At 40.3% G+C, this 27614-nt stretch overlaps 1 protein-coding gene across 1 annotated transcript; it reads left to right on the top strand.

Moving 5' to 3' along the window:
• Positions 1–958: 958 nt before the first annotated feature.
• On the top strand, positions 959–27446 carry vwc2 (von Willebrand factor C domain containing 2). Its single transcript, XM_038738188.1, has 4 exons — positions 959–1217; positions 8941–9670; positions 11062–11191; positions 26619–27446. The coding sequence occupies exons 2-4, from the start codon at positions 9020–9022 to the stop codon at positions 26768–26770; spliced, it is 933 nt and encodes a 310-aa protein (XP_038594116.1). The 5' UTR covers positions 959–1217; positions 8941–9019; the 3' UTR covers positions 26771–27446.
• Positions 27447–27614: the final 168 nt, after the last annotated feature.

Below are 27614 nucleotides of genomic sequence, written 5' to 3'. Positions count from 1 at the left end.
GTGGACCTCCATTTACTGCTATTTTATTACTAGTGGGTGGTTTAATTTATTGTATAACTATGCATCATATTCTCTCAAATTGTTATCTCTTATTAACCTCAACAACTTCATTTTGCACAGATATTCATGGTCCCTGCTAAACAGTCTCCATGAGCATGTTAGCATTGTGTTGTTAGCTTGCAGCTCAAAGTAGGCCTTCTGCTGTGCATAATAGCTTCCGTGAACAGCAAACAAGGCTGTAGGCTCTTTCTTTATCTTTATCTGAAAATAACAGCTGTCGGATACATGTAGTAAAGTAGACCTACAATATTTCCCTCTTAAATGTATTGGAGTAGAAGTAGAAAGTAAAGCTGTGCAAGGCTAGACAACTACACATTTGTTCACAATACATGCACGTAGTTAATTTCTACCACTGCATTTTACAACACCATGACTTCTAAAAGCTGATTCAAGTAGGCTATGTTTAGATTCAGTATGTTTAAATTTAACTACTAGCCTATAAGCCAGCAAAATAATACACAGATAAAAGTCTTAAGCATTTCTTGCCATGGCCCTGATGTAGGTCTAGCCTATAGGCCTATTAGGCTACTGTGACTGTGTGAATTGTCACATTTTTTAATTCCCTCCTTGTACCATATGTGCTTTAGTCTTTTCTCATTCGTCCACATATTACCTGGTGACAAAGGTGTGTCACAGAAACGGCTTCTTAATTCGATATAATTAAGTTAAGTCGTTAATCACAGCTGTGAGTGAACCTGGACCGACCTGAGAAACGTCTATTGGGCTCACTAATGGACTGCCTGTTGTTCCTCGCTCATTTTAAACGGCTCCACCTAGTGGCCGCTCGGCTGAACGTGACCCCCCCCCCCCCCCCCCCCCCCCCCACCCCGCCCCCTTTTATTAAATTATTTATTTTTGTCACCGTGAGAAATAAAGTGCCAGTGTAGAGCAAGGACAGCAGTAGTTGCGCGGCACTTGCAGCGGCGGATCGCCGGAGACGGAGCGCCTTCATTCACTGTGGCGATTAAAGTTGAGCGCGACACGCTGATGACCTGCGAGCATCCTCCGGGGAAACTGTGCATTTCACTGGCTTAACGAGCGTCAGTTTCCATCTCTTCACCGCTGATCATTTGTTGCTGTCGTGGCTCCGTTATCCAGCTGTCCAGCAGTCCGAAGGCTGTGTTTCAACCCAGCGGCAATCACTCCGAGGATCACAGGTGAATTATATCAGTGGGGATGCATCTTTTTTTGTTTATGCATGTAAGTCTCATTTGCATGAATGCTCAGGTTTCACATCAACTTAGTTTTCTGGGAATTAACTGCCTTCTGTTAAAGTCGGTGTTGGTGTGCATTTCATGAAGATTTACTCTCTCAGGGTTACAGTCAAGCCACCATGCCTGCCTGAAAATTAAATCGCATCTATCACAAAAGCCTTTATATGCAAATGAGCTTGACGGGGAAACTAATGCAGATTGTTCAAACCTGACTGTTGCACCTGTAGAGCCTACATTATGCACCCCCTACATAGCCTCTACATAGCCAACACCAACACAGTTCAGATACTGTGTTGGAATTTTGATGTAAATTGGAGTGATGTTCTAAGAAACATCAGAGGGATTCAGTGGCTGCACAAAGACTCTGCCCGCTGACACACTCCAGGACGCAACATCCAGTCAACACAGCCTCTAACAGTAGAGTAGGCAGCTGAAACAAACAATGCTATGTATTAACCATTTAATAAATGCACAGGCTCCAGCAAAGTAGGTGGTGAAATGTCTTGAAAATCTATGATTTAATGAAAATATAGCTGCTTGGGATGGGAGGGGGGGTTGGCTATTGTTGTTTTTTACTCACTGAATTTATTCACATTTTTTTTAAATGTCACTACATCTCTGAGTGTGACAGACAAAAGTCAGAAAGGCTGCCTACTATCATCATCATCATTATCTGAGTAATATTATTTTTTTTAAATCAAGCTGATTTACATTCTTCTCCTTAATACATTTCCTGCTTCAGAGTTTTCCTGGCAGGCTGTGTGTATGAGCAATTTCTCACCTTGTTCCACTGCACATAATCTTAAGATTATATGACAGTTTTGCAAGGGCCGTTGGTTTTGCATTGCATGTTTAGGCAAACTTTCTTTTGATTTGGGTCACTCCTAAGATTTACAGTCAGAGGATAAAATTCAATTAGGCAGCCCTGCAGCAATCTTTACTCACTGGCAGATGGCTTAATACTCTTGGATCCTGCCTTAGTGTCCCTTATTGCTCTAATTGGATTTCATCATTTCACACTGTTTATCTTTATAAAAATGAGTTTTAAAATGTGGCATCATTAATTCAATACTTTCTCAGCCCTGTCAGATCCAAGCCCACTAGCCACCACTGTCTAAACATTTCACATCTTGTCCCCAGTGATCTGCTTTGTCACAAATTGAAGTAGACCTCAAAGTAAATTGCTGCGTTCCCCATGTGCCATCGATGGCATGTTGGGATGTTGGAGCAGTGTAAGTTGGAGAATCTGTAATGTGCAATAAATGAAGTGCACACAGCGGCGAGGGCATATTGTCTGTCTGAGTTAATTCTAGCCCCGGGGAGATGGTTTTCCTCTCAATGACATCCAGTTTGATTTTACAGAGGGACATCGCAGGAGTTTTATTCTCCAAGACGACGAGAATGTGATGTTTGCTTGTTTTGGAGGCTCATTGTCAGACTTACACCGTGTACAATACTGGCCTTAAACACAAATCAAAACAAGGAGGATGCTGTGAGGCTCACCGCTGCTGTCTCGCTTTGCTATCATTTTCTGTCACCGTCAAGTTTTTTTCAGTCAGGTCAAATTTGCATATTTGCAAATATTCTTTTAAATGGTGCTCACATTTATTAGGACCAAGCGGTAATTAGACATAAACAAACAGACAAAAACATCTTAGCTCGTGTGGAAAATTCCTAGAGATGAGAGCACTGCTTCAGTGCATTTGGCCCTATTTTTAGCATTATTGTGTGTGTGAAACAGCTATCAACCTCCCTGCAAAAATCCTTTATGAGTGACATCAAGGAAGAAAGCAAGAGGCAGGTCAACCTTAACACTTAACCACCACGCTTTGTTTTATTGAAGCCTTGCCAATTCAGTCTACATGAATAATAGTAATATTAGTCAAGGTAGAGCTAACATTTCACCCCAAGCTCAGGTTGTATGCCAACACTTATGGGCCATATTTGCTCCACTGCGTAATGAAAACGACAATAATTTATGAGTCATAAATCAATGCGATGGTGACTTCATTGAACCGTGAACTAACAGCCAGGTTGAATCCCTGCCTGATTAATCATTGTTGCTGACCTGCTGCTCACCTCAGTGGTCAAACTGGCCATGTTCAACAGCCTGCGATGTAAACAGAACTTTGGCCTTTTACAGAGGGATTTATATCTACAGTAAGGATAATGACCGACCCGCTCCTGGTGGCATTGAGGCTAATACTGAGTTAATTCTCTCTGTGCAGGAAGCCACAGCAACATTTGAATGTCAGTGGAAAGTGCTCATAAGTAATAGCACAGGGCATGGCAGCATTTAAATTGGCAACATTAATAGGGGAGCACAATAACAAAACATCTTAATTATTGTGAAGTTAGCCATTTGTGATGATATTTAAAGTTTTCTAGTATACATATATATAAATGTAAGTTGCAATTCCAAGGTAACATCTGCTGTGTGTGATAGTGACTGTTTGGTGTTTGCTGAAAATCATGCTGCAAAGCTTTGTGAAGCCAGAATTTATTTTAAAGTATTTGAAGAAAAAGCGAAACATAGTTTTTATGCAAAGACAGTTCCTATTGTTATGACGGTGTGGCCACTATGAGTCTTTGACAGCTGAGTGATAACCTCTACTTATACACTGGAACTGGATTTTGTGCCAGCGTTCAGTTTCTGTACTCTAAATTTTACCTCATTTAGACAAAAGAAATATCTCATTATTTTGTATTTTCCCCCAGAAACATTTTTGGTTTTGGTGGGGGACTGCTGCTTTTGAAGGCAGAGTAAAAATACACAGTGGTAAAAAATAAGCACGAATTTTAATTACAGGTTTTACATACTGCTTATGTAGCTACAGACAGGGAGAGTGCCCTACATTATATCTGAAATGACAACATTGTAACAAAGATCTGATATTTGCAGTATTAACCCATGTGTTTTGTTGTGGTTTGACTTCCTTGTTGTTTGGGTTGTCCTTTTTCCCATTTAAATATTTTTCTTTTGACCTTATTAAAATCTAATATGTAGAAAAGCATTGAAGTGGTAACTCTTCCCTTTGCTACAAACTTGATGAAATTGACAATGTAAGGAAATTACCATAAATATACCATATATATATAAATAAATACATGAAATAAACAAATATATATATTCCTTCCTTATGTTTGGTGGCTAACTCCCTTAGTTATATGTCTTACCAACAAACTCCATTTACTTTTGGGAGGAACTGTCGCATAAAAAGTACTGTCAACTTCAGTCACAAGTATAAAGCAGATAAAATTCTATTGTATGCAACCATGTGTTACTGCAAGAGTCTATTACAGAAATAATGTGTTATTTTCTATAGCAGATGTTTGAAACATGTTATCACTTCAAAATCATGTTTATAAGCAAATCTCATAGAATTAGGAAAAGTCACCAAGTATTAAAGTGATAAAACATTCTTAAGTGTGTTTTCTGGGCTGTTAAGAAAGAGATGCCAGACAGAAGGGACTTTATGTTCTCTGTTACCCTGTACCTCTAATACTAGTTTATTTATTACTCCCCCATTGGATTGCTTTCCTTAGTGATATTGAGTTCAAATTATGTAATATTGTATTTCTTAGAATTCGGCTTTCTGCTTGCTGTTCGACCTGTCAGGCCTGAGGTTTGAACTGACAACTTTTACATCCCTGGTCTGAGTGCTGACTGACTGTAGCTGGCTGGCTCAGTGGCGGAGGATTAGAAACTCAGCTCATTTAATAAATTATGTTTTAGTGATATGTATATTTATGACCTATATATTTACTCCCGGGGTGTGAATTTTGTTTGCCAGTTTACAAACACACACACGCACACAAACACACACACACACACAGAGACTACATTACCTCTCATAGCTTTTGCTTGCATCATTATTTATTAATCAAAGACCAATTAAAGAAACAACATTAAATTACAATTTAGCACAACAGCAAAGCTAAGTGTAGCTCTTGATTTTATTGTAGTTATTATCGCGCATGTTTAACCACGGGAGACTTTCTGCCTGGTTCCCAAAACAGTTTTGAACCAGTCCATTAAAGTGCAATTCAAACTGCACGTACAAATTTACAAGAATTTGACTTGAATTGTTCCTATATATATGCCAATTAATATAGATTTACATGTCATTTAGCACTAGGACCACTTTAAATTTGGAACCATGCAGAGTGCTGTCAGTTACCAAACAGATGTGTGGCCACATAACTCTGTGCGGTTAAAAAAGATGACTGTAATTCAAGACAAAAATAAACAACTAATTTTCCAGTGTTAAAAAGTGTTTTTTCCCCCAGAGATAATTATTTGGAGCTGACAAGTGTTAATTGGAGAGTTGTTTTTTTACTCAAGAGCAGATTTTTTTTCTATGACGTGGGTGTTCAGATGTGTCAGAAGTGTGAATGAACTCAGTGATGTTGGCTTATATATAAGCCATGGTATGCTGCTGGATGATGGCTGCATGTTAGTATAAGGCTTTAGGGAGCATGGGTCTTTTTCAGGTCACACACCTGTGTGGAGTTATATGAGTCTGACTGCGGCATCACTTTGACTTTAGCAGAGAACAGAGTTGCCACATCAGGTTCTGATCCTAAAAGAGACTTTACAGAACCACGTTTGCAGTTTATCCCACATTATGTGCTCATTATACTTAAATTAATAATGATAATTTGCCTGTATAATAGTCTACAAGTTACTACCCTGTGCTGCAGAGATGTGTACTGTATTGTATCTTTATGCCAGGTTGTCATGGTTGTGTTTTTTTGTTTTTTTTTGTCAGAATATCTTTGCAAGTATTCAAGATAGAGCAGTGAAGCAAAAAACTGAATTCTCTGCAGAGCTGTGGGGCAAAGATAAATCCATGACCTTTCACCAAATGGCTTATATGCAACACTATAAATGTAAGAAAGTGTACTACCACTTGAACCTGTGGAGTGGTTAAGAAAAAGTATCCACAAGAATTAATTAGACATTTAGAAAAGATAGCAAGATGGCATTAGAATGTAATCAAGGTTAAAAAAAACAATTTAATTTGCAGATCCAGAAAAACCTCATTAGGTTGTAATGATTTAGTTTTTGTAGGATGAAAAAAAGTATTAAAGGTCCTCCTGCCATTATTCTATATTTGTCTTATTGTCAACAAAAGCCTGTCTCAGAGTACTTTTCTCATAAATTTCTCTTCACTGTGTGTGGCTCTCCGCCCAGACTCCAGTCATTCCTGCTGAGGATGTAAACCTTTTAAAACGGTCACAAATATAGTTTTTATTTTCAAGAGGGATCTGTATTTCCTTAAAACACCAGGGCACAGTAGTTTTAAGCAAGATCTACTTAAACAGAAGTAAATAATGCACTTTTTTAAACAACAGATTAATACCCATTTGCTGAGTATTTACAGCAACAGAACGGTGTATCTGTATGTGCTGAGCACAACCAACACCACTGTAACTGGCTAGTGAACACTGTGATTCTGCATTGTGTCGTGTTGGGTGGAGAAATAATAGAAGGGAGGCTTGAGTGTATCTGTGTCTGGACTGGATAACAGAATATACTGGTCAGTGCTACGGGTAGCTCAGTAAGGGCAAGCACACAAAAGATCAAGTTATTTTAGCTAGGTAATGGCTAGCTAGTTTGTTGACTGCAACATTTCATGGTGTATGTCCAAATGAGCTCTATTAAAGGCACTGCATCCTTTGTAATAGCGTTTCAACAACACTAACATGTTAAACACAGGGGGCCAACACAGGGGGATATGAATTTCCTACAATTGTGCTGAGCCAAACAACCTACCCAGTCATGAACTGGCAAAGGTACACAGCCAACAGCGGCAGTCTGTGAGCCACTGGACTGCACTACTGAATATGGCCTATGGCAAGTGGAATAACACACTGTACATGTGGAATTGACTCAAAATAGACTACAATGCTTGTGTTCATTAAGGAACATGTCAGCCAGTGTTTTGACAACAGTGGAGCTCTATGGCACAGAGGAATATGCTAAATTAGACTTCGGATACACATATACTTATATACTACATGTAAGTAGAAGATACTGTGGTGCTGTGGCTAGTTTGTGGCCAGTTGACAACCAATCTGAAGGCCACGTAATGCTCAGTCCTGACGGAGAGCACGGCAGTGGCAGCTGCAATATCAGCGTGACAGCTAATAACATCTGTTAAGGTGGAAAGGTGAGGTTGAGAAAAGCCAAATGAGGTCCTTTTGCTAATGAGGCTTGGTCTCATCTCTCTCTCTTTCGCTCTCTCTCTCTGTCTCAGCTGCAGCAGCGTTATCGGTATGCACCTCGTTCTGCTTCCTCTCAGTTCCACAGCAGCTCCAAGGATTCTGCCTCAAACATAGCAATTCAGCTAAAACACTGCTCCAATAGGCCTGGTGTGACAGCAGTAAATTTCAGCCCTTTTCCCTCAGAATGGATCAGAATTCATCAATATCAAAATGCAAGACTTAAAGCATAAACAGTATAGAGACTTTGGCTTTATAGTTGGAGTTGGGTAGAATTAATGTGTCTGGTTGTCCTAGCATTTTAATGTTTCTATATATTACTGCATACCTAAATGCATTTGCCTATGGCTTGTTTAATGCTTAGTTTGTGTTCACCTCCTGTTTAGGGCTCTTAATCGCGCTGTTGGAAATTAGCTGCGTTCATTAAGGTTGACAAATTAATCAATATGGTGAACTATTTTTAAACAAGCGCAGACAGGACTTTACAGTTAATTGTTGAGTCCGTCAATACGGAGTAATCTCACCTTTCAATATAAGCTGTAAATGTCAACATGACTGCAGCCTGTTAAGCGGAGCTCAGTGATGACACTGAACATTTGGTGAGGAAATGAATGGAAGTAGGCCACCGAACGCAGCAAAGCATCAATACAGGCATTTGAATTTCAAGACGCCGCAGTAAATCAAGTTAAGCAAGAGACAAAAACAAAAACATTGACTACAGCTTTCAAAAATGTGCTGCCTCTGCAACGTCTGCAGTTGATCCTTGGATTTCACTCCATTTGAGCTGTTGTGTATTGACTCCTCCCAGTACTGAAAACTGTAAAGAAAGTGATGTGCTTTTACTTTTGATTACAACAAAGCAATGACATATTTAGTGGGCTTCTTTTAGAGAAGGTTTTGCCGCACAAATGGCTCTTTGCAAAAGCTGGAGCAAATCTGGCTTTATTTTGAAATTGATATGGGTACTTTTGTCAGCTATAGTAAATTCATCTTTCCAGGCTGGAATTGTGTTCTATTTTCAAATCAATTTCTCCTTTTGTACAGTTGACTGTGATTCATTTAAAAAAAGCAGACATTGATCGTGATTCTTTGTTCCATAAGAGCAGATGCTTAAGAGTGTTAGATTCAGGTCCTTCTTTGGCCATTTTCGTCTTACTCTGTCACTGCTGGGACCGATTGATTCAGGGAAGTGTTACAGTATGAAGCACTATTGATTTCCTAACATGGCCCTATGAATACTGTCTGTCCGGATGATCCCATTCACTGATCATACAGGCTTGCGTCACACACAGCAGGATGCTCGACATGATAGAGGAGTGCTCTGAAGTCGCCCGAATTTCTTGCACTGTTCTAGATGCTGAATGAGACAAACCCTACATCTGGGGATAAAATAACAAAATACTGAGCACATAACCCCAGTTTAATTTTCTCTTTCCAGATGGACTGGCTCACACCTGAGATGTGAAGTGTGTTATGTGAGCCAAGGTGTTTTCCCACCTCGCTGGTGGTGGGGAGAGATGCTGCACTCCGTTGCCATGACAGCAGAAGTTCTCTTTGTTCTTGGGTTCCTGATGAGCAGAGCTCAGTGTAATCCTATAGCGACCCTACCAGCGAGCCGAGAACGTCTGGAAAGGGTGTTGACCCAAGCCAGGGAGGATAAACATCAGGACAAGCAGACCCCCAAGGAGCCGCAGGGATACGGTGCTCTGCAGCGTCCGGAGGAAATCAATGCCTTGGGCCCCAACAGGACTGCCATGAGCCGCGCCCGGCCAAACCTCAGCTCCCAGACACGAGGATCTAAGGGCGGGAAGCCCCAGGAGCTGTGGAGCGAACAGGACAGCCTGAACCAAATAGACGAGGGCCCCACCAGTGACGTCACCCTCTCCCTGGATGCCATCGATGAATACGCCTACCCGGACTACAGGGGGAAAGGCTGCATGGATGAAAGCGGCTTTGTATTCGCCATCGGTGAAGAGTTCACCCCGGGCCCTTCGACATGCCCTTGCCTCTGCACAGACGAGGGCCCTCTGTGCACCAAGCCAGAATGTCCCAAGGTTCACCCTCGCTGCATTAAAGTGGATACTAGCCAATGCTGCCCGCAGTGCAAGGAGAAAAAGAACTACTGTGACTTTCGGGGCAACATCTACGCCTCTCTAGAAGAGTTTAAGGTGAGCCCATTAACTGCATTCACTCAATTTTGACATGCTCAAACAAAGAAGTGCTGACAGAACACTCCTTGCTGTTGCAACAGAGTTTATCACAGGCACTACACAGGAACTAGTTACCTTGCCTTGCAGCATGCGAGCGAGCAGGCAGGCAGATTTATAATGGCAAAGGTCAGCACTTGTCTTTTTTCTTACACAACGCCTGAATATTACCGGAGGCTGAATTTAACAATGCAGCTTCAGCAGAGTGTTTCTATATTCAGTTTGTTGATACACATGATAGAATCGCAGTTATAGTAATGTTACAACCCTGCAGAGCACCGTGCTGCATGTAGGTGTTTGTGAAGAGACACAGAGATACACCAGAAGGATCTTTCATGTTTTATCTTCTGACACTTCTTTGAAAGGCCCGACTCAGGATTGCACCACAATTTTAGTGTTACACCTCTTATTACGTTTACCAGCTCCTAAAGCTACTCTTTATGTTGGCGAGTGTCTCAGCAGGAGGTTAAGGCTAATATGGGAATTTCTTCCACTAACTCACGGTGTTACAGACAGCTCTGTGTCAAGTCTCTGCTGAGGGAAATCTACAGAAATTGCTACTTTCACAAGCGGCATATGTCAGTGCTGTGTGGTGTGGAGGGGGTTGCGTTGAAACTAAGCAACAGGCAGGTTTTTATGCTTGATTGCTAAGTTCTGGGGCATTGTACTAAGTGCTGCCAGCACTCCATTTTTCACAGTGGAGTATCATGCGGAGGCACAAGCCTCTGCTGCAATCTACAGCAATGCTTGTGGAATTAACCTTTGCTCTTTTGTTAAGACTAAAGGTGTATGGCTTTATACAAGCGGCTACTAAATGAAGCCTTTCGGAGGAAATGTAGGAGCTGCTTGTAATTCAAACTTTATACTATCAGTCATCACCTTTGTCCCACATTTGTTCTATTTTGAGACATACAGGAACGCTTGAATGACCAAGTCATTTCTAATGTTTCTGTTCATGCACCAAGAAAACTGGAAGCATCTTTCTTTTGTTTCCCATTCCTATTGATTTGTCCCCTGATTGGATAGTGAAGTTCAATTTTCGCTGCGGCTCTCCACAAAATGAGGCATTCATCGACAATGAAGTTGAGAAGGATGGGACTTTCCTATAGATGTAGCTTGATGAAACTGCACACTGTCTCAAGCAAGCCTGACAGCCAGGAGTATTTGTGTGTGCGTGCAGATGTGTGTGAGGGATAGGAGTGGAGAAAGAGAACAAAAAAGAGAGACAAACAAAGAGACAGAGAAACAGATAGAAAGGAATTAATTAAGAGGAGATGACTCTTTGTTGACTGTGTGTGTATGTGTGAACTGTTTATAAGGGTGTTAATTACTATTTCATCGCTACCATCCAGGTGTCCCCATGTGAGAAGTGCCGGTGTGAGCCAAGTGGGGAGGTGTTGTGCTCTGTGGCAGCCTGCCCTCAGACAGAGTGTGTGGACCCAGAGTACGAGCCAGATCAGTGCTGTCCCATCTGCAAGACTGGTGAGCGGAGACTCTTTCCATCAACACACTGTGGTGAACACTTTATTCCAGTACAACCAGTCTGTGTTGGCTGCTGGGTAGCTCCACTAGAGCAGACTAGTGTCAAATGGTTTTGCTCAAGGGCACCTCAACAGGAGGGCAAGCTAGCACGGTGCTTACTCTGCTGACGCTGCACTGCAGTGTTTGCAGTCTCATGCCATATCAGAATCCATATTTGAAGTGATGAGATCTATTTCAATGAAGTCGTGCAAAAAACGTGGTAAATCAGTTATAAGTTGTGGGCTCTTTCTGTGTCAACATTTGCTCATGTGTCATTTTCAGTCTTAATTTCATTTAATTACTAAGTTTATCTGATGGAGGCTGTAGCGTATGTTCCAAATCTGCCGCTACTGTTTGAGATTTGAGGTCCTCTTGCATTTTTCGCTGCTCGGGGTTGTAAGTTTATGATCCTGTTGGCCCGTCTGAGAAGACGGAATTCTGCGGCTCAGAGTCGATTATCTGAAGTTGTTTCGGATGATTCCAGACAGCATGTCCTAGATTATGTCCCCTTGTTTTCTTGGTGTGACTCTAATGCAACATGGCAATGTCAGCAACATTGCTTCCTTCAGCAAAAAGAATGATGACTTGCGATATGTATCTCTGACTTGGAATCTTAAAGTGGCGAGGCCTGTCTGCTATAAACAAGAGCAAGCAATCTGCATGAAGAACAAAATGTGATAGAAACAAGATACACAATACGTTCCACATAAAAATGCTTCGTCAGTATGAGATACTTATTAAACTATAGTACCTCTAATATCATTTTTGAGTATAACTGCAAGCAGGATGAGTGTGCAAGTGAAATTACAGAGGTTTATAGACATGCAAAAAAATCAATTATCAAGTTCATTTAACTGGATGAAATAAACAAAATGTCGACAGAACATCTTATTCAGCATATGACTACCATCTACTTAGTTCATTATGAATATATCCAGAATATCTCATTAGGATAATTCATGTATCATTTTAAACCCATAAAACATTATAGGCATAAGCATTTGCATGTAATGAATGTTCATGACTAGTTACCAATCACAGGTTGCCCCACTCAAATTAAAAACCTGTCTCTCAACCTCCAGAGATAACAAGTTGACAACATTGGTAGTCATGGAGCATTACTCACTGTATTAATATTTGCCTGCTGTAATCTTGGGGAATACATGTTGGTCCTTTGTTCCCATTTTTTTGCTGTTAACCCACTTTTTATATATGCACATATTGATCATGCTGAGAGTGCTTTGTGCAGAGTTTGGGCAGTGCTCCATATTTCCCCTGTGAAATGCCCAGTGGATTTGCTGGGTTGCATTCGCAGACACATCAGTCTAGGAGACAGATGTAGATGCAGCACAGTATGTGCAGAGATGTGGCAGACTGCAGAGAGCATGCATCTGTATTCAAAAGTCCCACCAAATCCACGGGCTCTTTCAGCCGATAAGGATTTTCTGTTTTAAGATGGCATCAGTCCCTATTACCATAAGATTACCACACATTACCATTCAATAAACAGAGCTCACTATGTCTAAGACGCCAAGTTACCTAAGCACAACTAACACTGTCACAGTCTGAATTAGAAATACTTGGATTACTTTAGTGCTTTGGGATTCTTTGGTTAAAGGGGCACTACTGATTGTACACATTAAGAGCAGCTTACTCATCATGAGTAATATGATTCAGCCTGGGAAAACAGTTGTAAAATGTCTTCTGTGCCTCTGGACGGAGCTTTTCAAAACCTGAATTGTAGACTGGGGGCTTAGAGTTTAAAATATGCGGGCTTTTACCAGGCAGTGTTTAATACCGTTGCAAAGTTGGAGTAGCCGCTGGTTCTAGAAGTATTGTAACCCCAATGCAAATTCCCATTTAAACAAAATGGTAGCCTCAATTACCTTCATATGTCAACAGAGGAGTCTTTGGAATAATTATGGCCGCCATTGCGATGGAGAAAAAAACAGGCAGAGGTATGAATCAGAGAGGTGGCAAATTCAAAACGCATTGTTGTGAACAAAACACGGCGCCATAGTTGCTGAATAACTTCAATTTTGGTCCCAAATCCAAAAGTTAATAAATTTAAGCTCTAGATTGTATCTTCAGCTTGTATTGATTTGCTTCAAATTTTATTCTTTATCATCTTTAGTTTTCTTGTCATAATGCACCTTGGGAGTTGTAGTTGAACTTGTTAAACGTTTGATTTTCTATCAAAGAACCAGATATTTCTAACACGGTTGCTCCTCTTTTGCAGTGATGATTCAACTATGTCCATCCACGCCACCTGTTAGTCACCTAACATTGCATTTTTTTATTTATTTTGCGGAATCAGGAGTACCCAAAATAACTCCTCCCAATTTGCAGTTCAGTGAAAAGCACAATTGAGTTGCTTTATGGGAATTGTAGGCTGCAGTGTTTTTGGAGCTTGACCTATATGAGGACATACTATCAGGATCTCACAGCCTCTGCTGCTTTGAGTTTGGCCGCTCTTTTGAATCCCCCAGATTTATGGAAGTGAAATATTTAATCACTGGAGTGCCCCTTTAACCTGGTCGTATTATTTTCTATTACACATACACCTGTATGGCATTTTGATATAAGTTGAATTCTAATCCTACATTGTCATGCAACCTCTGTCAGCTCGGTCCCACGCTCTTAGACTAATCTGCTGGAGCACGGTGGTATTTATGAAGATGCAGAAATAGCCTTTGGCAGCGTTTATGCCACATTTGTGCAGCAGTCAGACTGCAGTGTTTTTAAAGCTGTAGCAGGTGAGAGTTTTATGCTAAAAATAAATATATTGCTAAGTTTGTGCCAATCATTGACACTTCCTTTCTCATTTCTATGCCACCTGCTGGTGTTTTCACATATTCAGGAGAGCTGTGAATATCACAGCACAAAACTGTTAATCAGGTAGAGTTGAGTATCTGTATCAGTATGTGTTTAACAACTTCTCATTGGCCAGGGAACATTTCTGGAACTGATTTGATGAACAGGGCTGGTGGGGTTGTCACTATGTAAACAGGGGGCGTAAACACTCTCCGCAATCACCAAACATCTTTGTCACACTCTCACACTGCCGTACACACTCATCGTACACTTACTGAAGAAGATGGAGGTCTCTGTCTGGGAATTATCTTTCAAAAACATGTCGCTTGGAAGGCTTAATTGTCAAATGCTCTCATTTGCATTTTTTGCAGTTCATTTCACGCTAGACATGACACCAGAAAATAAACATAATAAAACAACATGTTAAAAAATTAATTATACCATGTTAAATAATTGGAAGATACGTTAATGGATATAAACTGAAGTAAATGAGACATCACTCTAAATGACACCACTGATCTTCCTTCAGCTCGTATCAATATCAAAACGATTATACATTGGATTTCACTTTGTCTTTTATTCATGATGCTTCTTTGCCAGGTATTACAGACGCCGCGATTTAAATGATGAGGATCATTGATTGTCATCTCCCATCTTGCCACTGTTGATCATGCAGCGCTCAATACCAGACAGTGCCGCAGAGGTAGCTCCGTGATGAAATACTGATGATGTAAAATAAGGTTATTGGAGGTCGTCAGAGAGTTCCCGCTCAGGTGGTGTTTGTCTTGTCTACAGATGTTGTTTAAAGCGCAGACAGATGTTAAGACCTCCCAGGAACTCTGATGCATCCGAAGCATCACATCAAAGCTCAGCTCATTAATGGGAGAGAATTAAAATCTCAGCCAGATGTGTCATGTCACCAAAAAGGAAAGCAAACTGTGTCGTTGAGTTTAAGAGTGTGCGTATAAAAGTAAAAGCACAGACAAGGAGAGAAAGTGAAACAAAGTGAGGTGAAAGATTGAAACATCAGGTCTATAAAGAGATTCTCATGGTTTCTCATTCAACAAGTCCTGTCTGCTGTCTTTTACCATAATTTCCCAGCTAACAGCTCTTCTACTCTTCACCATTTCCCTCACTATTGATATAAATCACAATGAAGCATTTCAATATTTGATAAGTTCATCAAATATGCACAGGCATTATCTTGGCCTTTTCAGGCATGCAAAATCAATGCTTATGGCAGGGCACCCTGTCTCAGATGTGTTATTCAGCCTGTATGCGAGGAGACACTTGGGGAAGAGCCAGGGGAGGAAGATGAAAGTGAGAGGTATCGCTAACATCCACCGCAGACAGTTGTTCATGAATATCAAAGAACAGCTGTGAATGGAGGCAGGTTCTCATCATTTTTTACTCATTATCTCAAAGCACTGCAACACATTGCAATTAAATGGTTTCATACCCTCTAAAGTTTGTGACAATCATTCACTCGTCACCATAAAGTTTAATTAAACAATATTGATTCTTGCAAAGAACATCTAGTCAATATTAGTGAGAGAAGGAAAACATGTTCTCTATACTTCCTGTTTGAAGTGTTATTTTCATTTCCCACAACACATAGGTGTAAAAGACATGGGAGTGTTTGTTGTAAATTCTAAGCCAAGTGTTTTCTCTTTCGCAGCATCTGCTTTTGAAGAATGCTTAGGGAAAAAAATCAATGCAGGAGAAGCCTATCTCCTCAGCTCCTTGGCCATGGCTCCCTCCCTCTTGTCCTTTGCTCTTGCAGGGCATCGCCTTGGCAACGCATGAGGAAACAAGTGATGCTCTTCAAGACTCAGACTTTAGGGTCAACACTAATCTGGGGGGGATGTGATAAACAGTCTGAACCCGAGCCAAAACCACTTCAAACAGAGCAACACGAGACATGGTAGCCTGGTTGCCAAGAGGGAAAGAGACTCATTTAAATTAAGAGAGGCATGATTCATAGAGGGCCTTTTAAGATGTGTGTATGTGTGTGTGTGTTTAAAAGGAACACATAAAGAAAACACAAGTGAAAAGGAAGTTGTTTATATGGATGTGAAGTTGTGTGGATGATCCATTTGAAGCCGCCTCCATCTCATCCTGACAACACAGAGTAGTAAACAGAGCTAGTCTGAATCAATAAATACTACGCCTGTCTAGTTTTCAGTCTCACATGGCAAATGTGTCGTTTACAACAATACTGGTGGCAAATTAACAGTAAACTTTGAAGTACCTTCGATTTCACCCAGAAGTTAATAAGAACATGCTCCTTATTTCCAGCTGAAATGACGACTCTCACTAGGAGATCTCATCGGTTGTAGCAAGCTAACATCAAGTAGGCTAATGTTAAGCTGTTGATACACGGAGCAACTTTTAGAGCGATGGGGCTGGGCAATGTCGCCATCAGTGGTAACGAGTAAAGATTACTACCGTAATCCCTTTCTCCCACCACTCCGCTACCCGCCTCCCACCGCCACTATTCGTTCAAAACATAGTTGGACATGCCACCAGCAAAAATGCCAAGCAACATAGCTCAGAAAGTTGCCCCTTGTATCATCAGCTTTAAAGCTACAACTGTTGGATGAACAATCCGTCTCCAACTGACTTGCTAGTGTTTCCGGTTGATTCATTTTAAACCTGTAAATGGGTCTCATATATGCACATGATGGCTACATACATGATGTAATACTAAAAAGCCGAGGCTAAAGCTGCATGTTTCAAGCAAAGACACAACTTCAACAACAAACGCAATAACAATCTGTAATGATTTCAGTATTAGGTGGTTATTACATGTTACACAAGGACTGTTGGCTATGATGTAATCAGAAATAATAACTAAAGTGCACACTGATTTTAGCTAATAGGCCAACAAGAAAGGCAAAGTAGGACATTTTGCATCATCTAATAAATTCACAAAAGATTACCCCCCCCCCCATCCATTTTTCATCTTTTGGTTTAATTCTTTCATCACACTGCTATATTTTATTATCTAAAGGCCATTTTTCATTACTGGGGTTAGAAGTTATGATTACAATAGAAAGAGGACACAATTAAGTTAATGGTTAGTCACATTATGTCTTTGAGTGGTCTGCTTGTTAGGTGTTATTTTCAAGATTTTCTTTTGAATTAAAGTCAATGATAATGTGACTTCCCAAACAATTTTTCACAATACAGAAATGGAGAGTAAGAAAAGCTAAACAAAAGATCTTCTAGACTGACGTCAAGCTTTAAATATACTGTTTTTGAGGTTTGAGTAAATTAAGGTCCTCCAGTTGAGTCTGTCACCTGGACACCACTGTGATGGCTGGCTAGGGTTTGTGGCTCCCTTTCCCATGAAGGGCATCGATCGTGACAGTCGTTCTACTTGGGTGCAGCTGGGTTGTTCAGCCACAGAGATTATCAGAGGGCACAGTAGCTGGAGAAAACATATGCAAACAAACACTCACATGAGGTGGCACTCTGCAGTTTTAATGCAAGGCTTCATATTTTAAAGATGGAACCCATTTCATGCAGCATCATTGAACGAAATGATTCATATTGTTGTTAAATCATAGTGTCTCCCTGCAAAGTTATCCCACTTCCTGTCTTTACAAAGAAAGGTGATTTTTATTCTGCATTTATAATGCAAATGTACTCAAGAAATGCATTAAGATGAGTGATTTCTGTTATTCTTCTCTTTCCATTACCTTATAATAGAGCTCTGCAGGTTTTTAACATTTCAGAATTAGGGGGGTGTGATGATCGGGATGTGTCCTCGTTTCCCTGTCCATTATCTGGCGCTGCTACAGAGCCAAAAGCCACAGGTGCTAATGGCTATCTTTTTCACACGCTGCCCATGCCAACTTCTAACATTCTGTAGTGACAGTTTGGGTCCAACTGTTCATGCACATGCACAGTCCATTTGTCTCTTCCTCTTTGGCTGTCGTTGAAAAGCTCTTGTGAAGCCTGATGTGCCTATAAAAACCCTTTTCTGCCACAGAGAGCGAGAGGTAGAGAAAGACAGAGAGTGATGGAGAGACGGGGATATGTTATATTAATGAAGCAATGACAAAAAGGTGGGTGTTATACGAATGGCAGAATAATAGGGTGACAGCAATGAGTAAGCACAGTGGCGCCGGATCCATGCATTAATTAACACAAATGAGTGTCATGCTACTGTGAATGACTGGCTGACAGGCTGTGGTTTAATCCCAGCTCCAGGAGGAAGTACTTTTGATTTATTTTGTAAAGTGCATGATTATTTTTTGCATTTTTCTCTCCTAAGATATCCTTGACATATGCGTCTTTTATTCGAGACGCTGTGTTCTAAATGCTGCTAATGATGATGAATCAGTAGCGACAGCAGACTGGGCCACAGGATGAGTTGTTATTCAGGCAGGGTGTGTGCGTGTTCATCTGAAGACTTATAAATGTGGTAGGGTTGACATTTTGACAGGCCTCTGCAAACTGTTCACATTGATTGATGTGCCAGTACACTCCTCCTGGGTGCTGACGTCCAATGAAATGGGGTGGCTGCAGCTGAAAGACTCCCCATTTATCAGCATCTTAATTATACAACAGAGTGGCTCAAGACCTTGTTAGTCTAAGGGAAATAGCCATTGTTATGCTGTACCTGATGTTGTGGAAGCAATTCCCACAGTGTTTATATTTTGCCGTGCGGGTTGAGAGATAATGGATGATTTATGAGCACTTTTTTCAAGCCACTGGTTGAGGACAGAGGCACTTTTCAGTAGACGAAAGCCTTCCCATCACACCTCGTACTAAAATAGGTAATGCAGGTGAAACAAGGTGGACAGTTATGTTTGGAATTGTGGGCTTGGCAAGTGGATTTTTTTTGTACACACAATGTTGGCAGATAGAAGGGAACACCAAAATAAGCTGCGATCCAGCGGATATTATTTTTCTTGGGGCCACTTAAAGGGTTCAGTTCTTAACAAATGCTACCTTCAACATCAAAATTTCCATTAGTAAGTTCCAATTTCCTGCAAAATAATAAAAAAAGAAAAGTCCCTTGGGGTGCACTTCAGAACTAGATTAAAGCACTGCGTAACAGTGCTTAATTTGTTTTTTATGCACAATTCCCACTCTATGCATCCCAACCTTGAAGTTACATATGGAGGAAGGCCGGCTTCAGCAAGATTTATGCTTTGCTTGTGGTGTAGCTGTTCTAGGGAGTGTGAAAGAAAATACCACTGAACACCTATCATGTTCACATCTAAAACTGAATCAAATTAAAAACAAACTTGGGTTTAATGTCTAAGTCCTAGAACAAGACAGTGGACGATATAACCGTTTGAATTGGGTCCTAAAGAATTCAGTGTAATCTCTGTAATCCCAGGATGCATCTCTTTCCTGATGAAAATTATCCTCTGCATCAACCACGAGTGGTCATTCAGTGGTCTGAAGAGCATGGTAATGATGCCCAATGAAAACACTATTTTGATAAGCAGATACGAAGCCCATTGATGATTCATGACAGACTTCGGGGTAAAATATCAGAAACTGCAAATTCCACCTTTAAAAGGACCCAAGTGAAAATTCATATTCATTATGTTATGAATATGTTTAGCATCGGTTTCATTCTGAATTAAATCCTGTCAGAAATGGCCCTTGAGACCAGCAGAAGTGTGTTCACAAATCTTGATGCTTGTGTATGTGTATTATTTTTCAGTGCCTCTTACAACACTATTTTGGGAAACAATCAATGCAAGCCCAGATGTGAGAGCCCATTTTCCTCTGAGAGAAATGAAATGAAGGGCAGTGCATATGGTCTCTTGTGTTCATTCTGTTTTTTTGAGTGACTGCATTCAGGTTTGCTGGGATGTCATGAAACTATCTTAAAAAAACCAGATACGATGACTAACTGCACTGAAGTCCATATGGAAAAGTGGTCATTGCAGCAAATCTAATAACATCTAAAAGAAGCAGTAAAAAAGTCCTGTCCTACTTTCGAACTAGCTTGTGTCCCATTGGCCGTCGTTTTGCGTAGATCAGGTCCTTTCATCAGACTTTGTGGAAAGCTGGAATATGTGGCTGGGTAATTCTGCTCATGTTCTTGTACCCTTATATAGCCTATACATGCTCATATACAGTATCTCAACTAAATATCTGTTCTAGCTATTGAATTTTGAGCCCTTCAGTAGAGCATTGACCTACTTCAGCTTTTATTAGAATAGAGATAATAACAAAATAACAATATAAAATGTGTCAATCAGCGTACATTTAAGCACATTTAATAGCCAAAAACTGTACTCAAGTAAAAGTACTGTTACTTTGCAAAAATAAGTACTCAAGTGGAAGTAAAAGTAGCCATCAAAATAATACTTGAGTACAAACATATTTACTGAAAAAAATAACTTTGGGTTACAATACTGTCTTTAATTGGATGTGGATATGACTGGAATCATTTCAACCATAGATGATCTTCCTCAGGTAAGGGTAAAGAAGTGACCATACCTGTATTTATTTGTGATGAAACAACGAGTCCTCCTCTCCAGGGGTCTCCAGGGTTTATAAAACTGTGCTCAGAAACCTCACTAAAAGTGGACGTGTGCCCAAAAGCCAAAAATGGCGTACGCCAAAAAATATTCAGACTTATAAAACAGTAAGTACGCACACTTGTAAGCAAGTTCCCTTTATAAATCACAATCAACTTGAAATGTGGCGCATGTGAGGGAGCTCCATATCCGACCCTTCAAACACCCATCCTCAGTGTGACTCTGACGTTCCTTTTGATGAAGCTGAAGCATGTTGTTTGGTGGGTAAAAAACGCACTTTCACGCGACGCTTGTGCACCGGAGGAAAGGGGCTGACGTCACTGGCTGGAGGGGGACACAGGATGACCCAGGTACTAATTTGGATTCTCCCGTTTGAGAAGAGATTAAACCCAACGCATTCTGCTTGTGTTTGAACATTTATTTAGGCTACAAACAGTCCACTCACTTAATGAGGCTGCCAATGAGTTAAAAGAAATATGACTTGTTGTAAATGACATAAAATAGTGTTATATTTCCATAATCTGTTTTTACAAGCTGAGCATCACATCCACACGCTGGTGCATATTTTTTGGCTCGATAATGCCACGAACATGTGATAGCAATATATGAAACTATGCTCTAGTATTTGTTCGACTGACACATTGAAAACGGCATCGATTTAAATGTAATTTGTCCTCCTGTTCACCTTATTTATGAGAATAAATTGCACTGCATGCAAGTATTAATTAATATGATTCCTGATTACACTGTAAAACATTTGAGGCGTTCTTTTGCAGAAACAGATATCTCCGTTTGTGTTTTTATCCTAAATCTGGATCTTTTTGTGCGCTGCAAATGATCTTTAATTGTGTGTTTTTTTGTGCACTTCAGGGAAAGTCAATCAAATGGGTGTTTTTTTATTCAGAAAGGCTTTAAGCCTACAATACTCAGAGGTAGGCCTAATATTTCAATTTATTTTACACAATAGTAGGCCTATTCATTTCAAACCGTTTCATCCTTCTGCCATGTGAGTCGCCGTTTCTTATTTCTCCTCTTTATGTGCGTGCGTTCAGAGTTTACTCACGGGACCGCACATTTTCTCGTCGTTTGTTTTTTATAGATCACAACCTTTGCTTGGGAAGTGGCGTACGCGGGTTTCCAGCCCTGTTCTGTACGTATGCACCGTTTATAAATGAGACCCCTGGTGAAATAACCTGGCATTGCCACTTTATATACACCAGGACAATATTCCCAGTGTGTATTGCTCATGTGTGATCACAAAATATTACATTAATATTATACTCTAAGCAGTACACCAACAAGTAAAGATTTTAAAATTACATTCGCTCGTTGTCTCCTATATTATGATGTGGCAAATAAGTCAGCAAATTGTGTGTATGTTTCATAATAGACCACATCTTTTTTTTAAAGTATGTAAGAGTGTTAAAATATACAGTGTCCTTAAACTATGAGTCGCTAATCTTTCTGAAAATGTTTCATATCATTTGGCTCATCATCAGTCATGTTCACATGAAATAAAATTTGTTGGTTTTTTTTCATGTGCATAATTTGGTCTCTACTTTTCTGTGTCTCTTCATCAGGCTAACGGTAATGCGATGAGCGAGACTAGTTAAATGCACAGTAGCTTGCACACAGTTAGCTTCAATAGTTACATTAAAGCAGGAGTAGTAGTGGTTTTGAAGTATGACATACTGTTTGAAAATATTATTAAACTTACCATTTTACTGCTCTCTGCCTACTCAGTGTCAGCATGGCTATCTGATGTACCGACCTCAGACCAGCATTCGCAACTGTGCCTGCTGCACTGCAGTTTGTTCTATTTCACAATTCACCTGAGTCCAGGCCATGTGAATTCAGGCAATTTCAAAATGACTGGGATCCTTCAAGCAGCACAAAGGAGTGTGACTTTGAATGGTGTGCGCAGTCCTTAAACTGCATTTTTATACATTGAACAGTGTCCTTGGTTGGTCTAGCAGCAGAAAAGTAACACAGACGAGTGCGACCTCAATGACACAGGTGTTTTTTCAACACAGAAAAAACATAAGGATGATTTTTCTGTTCTCTGTATCCATCCACAACTCAGAATGTGAACAATCCAACATTAACTGACCTATCATCAAGTTTCTGTTCATTTAGTTTGACCAGAACACAGTTCCCACAGCATATTAAATCACAGGAGCAAAGCAAATCATTAATTTTCTGTGTTCAAAGTCTGACCTCGATAATGTGACATGGTCCTCACAACACACAATAAACGCATTAAAAAAATATAAGGCCAATTTGAAATTCCATTTATTTTGAAATATAGTAGAAGGCCCATAAGTGTTGCTAGACCTTTTTTACTAGGGCACGTGGGCCTGTATCTATATGCTGTGCCCTAGTAAGTAGGGGTGGGAATCACCAGAGGCCCCACGATATGATATTATCATGATACTTATGTCACAATATGGTATTATAGCTGCGACATCCTAGACCCAGCCTCCAGTCCAGGAGTGGGACTCCTTCGCCATACCGCACTGGGTCCAGTCCCTAGCTGGCCGTCATCCATTTTGATGAGCCAGCAGGATGATCCTGGCCGTTACCATTTTGTTTGTAGTCAGAATAATGAGCAGGTTGACTAGACCTACCCATGGGTTTGCCCTCCTAGCCATGCCCAGTTGGGCATGTTTCCGGCGGGACCACGAGGAGGTGAGGGCTCACTATGATCTTACCACACCCCAATAACTCTTACCCAAGGAACTACCTTTTCAGAGTGCGGCTCTCCCTCGTCGTGGGCCTTCACGGACATCCCCCATTTCCCGTCCCCTCGGAGCCGGTACTTAGTGGATGCCCTCCAGCCCAGCCCTTAAGAGAGTCATAGTTACCAATAAACAAACTTCTCATGTTCAATTTATATAATAAAAGATCGATACTTGATGTCCGTGTATCGATATATTGCCACAGAAAATATTGCGATACTATACTGTATAAATTTTTTATCCCCACACCTACCAGTAAGATTGTCATGACCCCTTGGCGTCGTTTTTGGACGTGTAGGGCTCCGCAGTCAACTTAGCAGCAATTGGCAACATCTGCAACGAGTTAAGTTAGCAATAATAAACATGCAACGTCCAGTTACACTTTCAAAATAAAACTACTGGTTAATGTTGTTAATATAAAATGTCGCAAAAAATGAGGCAATGTTGAAAGCGACTGTTCACAACATTGATCAGAGGACAAAGAGTGACTATCCATCTGTGCACAAGAAGAGACAATAACTCCATGAGAGTAACTTTTGGGAACAGCAGTCAGCAGACTGTGACTGAACAATATTAGAGTGAAATACAACTATTTATAACCTATGATAAAAACCGACAGGCAGCGATGTTTATAAAATACAGCAAGGAAATGATAACTATGTCGCGCATGAACATGCACTCATATGAGCATGCACATACAGTCCGCAGCCGGACATTATTGCATTCCAGCAGTAACATTAGTGGGTTCAGTCCAGACAGCACACAGATGGGATGGCACTCCTCATAGGCACACATCATTTTAAAACAAGATAGTGATTATCTGTCTCTCAGTGAAGGTTTGATTACAACTCTGGACAATTGCAAGGTAGAAAGCACTGGATTCACATTGACTAATAAAATGTTCAATTTAATACACTACAAAGACAAGATATTTAATGTTCAAACTGATAAACAAACACCTGTTTTAGGGATTTCATCATCTATGGTCCATAATATCATCAAAAGATTCAAAGAATCTGGAGAAATCTCAGCAACTAAGCGGCAAGGCAGAAAACCAACATTGAATGCCTGTGACCTTCGATCCCTCAGGCGGCACTGCATTAAAAACCGACATCACTGTGTAAAGGATATTACCACATGGGCTCAGGAACAATTCAGAAAACCATTGTCTGTTAACACAGTTTGTCGCTACATCAACAAGTGCAAGTTAAAACTCTACCATGCAAAGCGAAAGCCATATATCAACAACACCCAGAAACGCCGCCGGATTCTCTGGGCCCAAGCTCATTTGAGATGGACTGACGCAAAGTGGAAAAGTGTGCTGTGGTCTGACGAGTCCACATTTCAATTGTTATTGGAAATTATGGGCGTTGTGTCCTCCGGGCCAAAGAGGAAAAGGACCATCCGGATTGTTATCAGGGCAAAGTTCAAAAGCCATCTGTGATGGTATGGGGGTGTGTTAGTGACCATGGCATGGGTAACTTGCACATCTGTGAAGGCACCATTAATGCTGAAAGGTACAGACAGGTTTTGGAGCAACATATGCTGCCATGCAAGCAACGTCTTTTTCAGGGATGTCCCTGTTTATTTCAGCAAGACAATGCCAAGCCACATTCTGCACGTGTTACAACAGCGTGGCTTCGTTCTAAAAGAGTGTGGGTACTAGACTGGCCTGCCTGCAGTCCAGACCTGTCTCCCATTGAAAATGTGTGGCGTATTATGAAGCGCAAAATACGAAAAACGGAGACCCCGGACTGTTGAGCAACTGAAGTTTTACATCAAGCAAGAATGGGAAAGAATTCCACCTACAAAGCTTCAACAATTAGTGTCCACAGTTCCCAAACGCTTAATGAGTGTTGTTAAAAGGAAAGGTGATGTAACACAGAGGTAAACATGCCCCTGTCCCAGCTTTTTTGGAACGTGTTGCAGGCATTAAATTCAAAGTGAGTGAATATTTGCAAACAACAATAAAGTTTATCAGTTTGAACATTAAATATCTTCTCTTTGTGGTGTATTCAATTCAGCATTTGCAAATCATGTATTGTATTGTATTCTGTTTGCATTTACGTTTTACACAACGTCCCAACTTCATTGGAATTGGGGTTGTAGTATAAATTAGGGCTAGACAATAAAGCAATAGCCTAAAAATAATTATCACAGTATAATTTTTCTTGAATAACAATATAAGAAATGTTCAATAAATATTCAATAATTGTTGGATTTGAATCATCAACAAATTAGCACTTACTGGGACTGAAAAAAACTTAATTTTACTTATGCATATTTGTTATGTTTATTTGTGAAGTGATCCACTGTTTGACAAGTGATTTTCATGTTCTGACCATAAAGAAGAGTTTAAACCACAATTAACTATCTGGTTTCTTCAGCTTTCACTAAGGAGCCTTTAAACTTGATAGAAATCATGATCTGACATTTATCGAGATAATAATCAATATCGAATGATATTAAATTTTTTATCGTGATAACATTTTTGGCCATACTGCCCAGCTCTATGGACTAAAAACTTGAAGAATGAAATCAACCCTGAAAAAACTATAGGTGTTGAAAAATAGCCTAAATTAATTTTATCTGAAGAAAATAATCACTAATTAATAAATACATTTTTAATTTTGGAAATGTTAAAGGAAACCTGGGCAGCCGGTTTGAATGGGCCTGATGCAGCTGACAACATAAATATCTAGCAAGTATTGATATCTATTATTTAAAGGGGCTATGCTTAAATTTGTCAGTAGAGTAGATGGTGGATCATAAGCCAGTATGAGCACAGTTGATCCAAATCCAGTACCAGCGCAGACCCAGTCCAGACATCTTTAGCAGGTCACACAGACCCAGTTGAAATACAGGAAGCCTCAGCCAGCACGACCGCAGCCAGAGATGTACAGCCAGCACCAATCTTAACAGGCTTTATGAGGATTTTTCTAGAAGAGGTTTCCATTCAGGCTTATAACAGAAACAGACTGTTTTAAAGTTAGTAGTGAGAGCAATGTGGTGTCAGGTGGGACTGTGCAGCAGTGGTAAATTGTTTACATGGCTCACAGGTAACATTCATAAAATAGGTATATGTGCTTATGCTCCAGTCAAATCCCTTTCTAACATGACCAATATTAATGGGCTTAGCAAGGGAAGCTGGTAAGGCACATACTAACACATTTCATACACTTCAATCAAAAATAAATCAAAAATTTACATGAGGGATGTGGGGGCCTGTGCCCCAGTAGAGATTTATGTTTATCAACGCCCCTGATAAGGCCTATTTTGTATTTAGCTGTACTTTCCCTGTTTTTCTCGTACCACCTATAGGGCCAAATTGCTACGCAGACACAGCAGTGATACCGGCCGGACGAGAGGTGAAGATCGATGAGTGTACAATCTGCTACTGCACATACGAGGAGGGCACATGGCAGATTGAGCGTCAAGCCACCTGCAGTAAGAACGAGTGCCAGCGGAGCTAGAGACTGGCACGGTGAGAGGGGACATTGGCACTCAACACCAGCGCCAAGCCGCATGTAAACTCACGGCCTTTCACCCAGTCTACCAGAAATCAGGGTCGGACAGCAGCCCTCGAGCATTTCAGCATTTATAGTCACTCCTGTATAACTGAAAAAAAAATTGCTTTTATGAAAGTTTATAATCCACACACAGAATATCTATTTATCTATGTATTAAATTATTTATGAATATATACAAATATAGGAGTCATTAATGCTGAACTAGTGAAAGTGGGAACATATTTTTTATAGCCTCTGTATTTTAATAAGCAATGTATTGGACCAGAGGTCAATAAAATAACAGAATGTATATAACACACACAGCTGTCTTTGGAGGTGAAACCTCAATGTCTTGACATGTGGTGTCATCCGAACAATCCTGACACCTGTCCCTCTACCACCAAAGTGCAGACTAGACTATGGGCAATCCATTTCAGAATAATGGGTAAAAATTTGCTGTGTGGATTGCAGAGTTAAAAACAACAATGAGAAAACAAAAGGGAATTCAAGAGGATTTGACTGTTTCCTTATTTCTTTCATCTTTTTTGGATGTTCAAATGTGTATTGATTTGAAAGTGCATTTTTGTATTTCTCTTGGTACTGTGTGTTCATGTTTCAAATAAATGCCAATCTCTGCTCTGTAAATGTTCAAATGGTCCTATTTAGCTGTAGGTCTTCATATTTAGTCTTTGCTGAAAGGAAGGTGTTTATACAGATACATTTTCAGACGTACTATTCAATAACGTTTTCACAATCTCACCTCTAGAAATGATACTGAAATGGAACAATCAACATAATTTCTTTACAG

This window comes from Micropterus salmoides, unplaced genomic scaffold, assembly GCF_014851395.1.
Source record: "Micropterus salmoides isolate LMB-PRFRI ecotype aquatic unplaced genomic scaffold, ASM1485139v1 Ms_hic_scaffold_22, whole genome shotgun sequence".
Lineage (NCBI taxonomy): Eukaryota > Metazoa > Chordata > Actinopteri > Centrarchiformes > Centrarchidae > Micropterus > Micropterus salmoides.
Note: the sequence above shows the minus strand (reverse complement) of the source record. Positions and strands in the feature narration are given on the sequence as shown.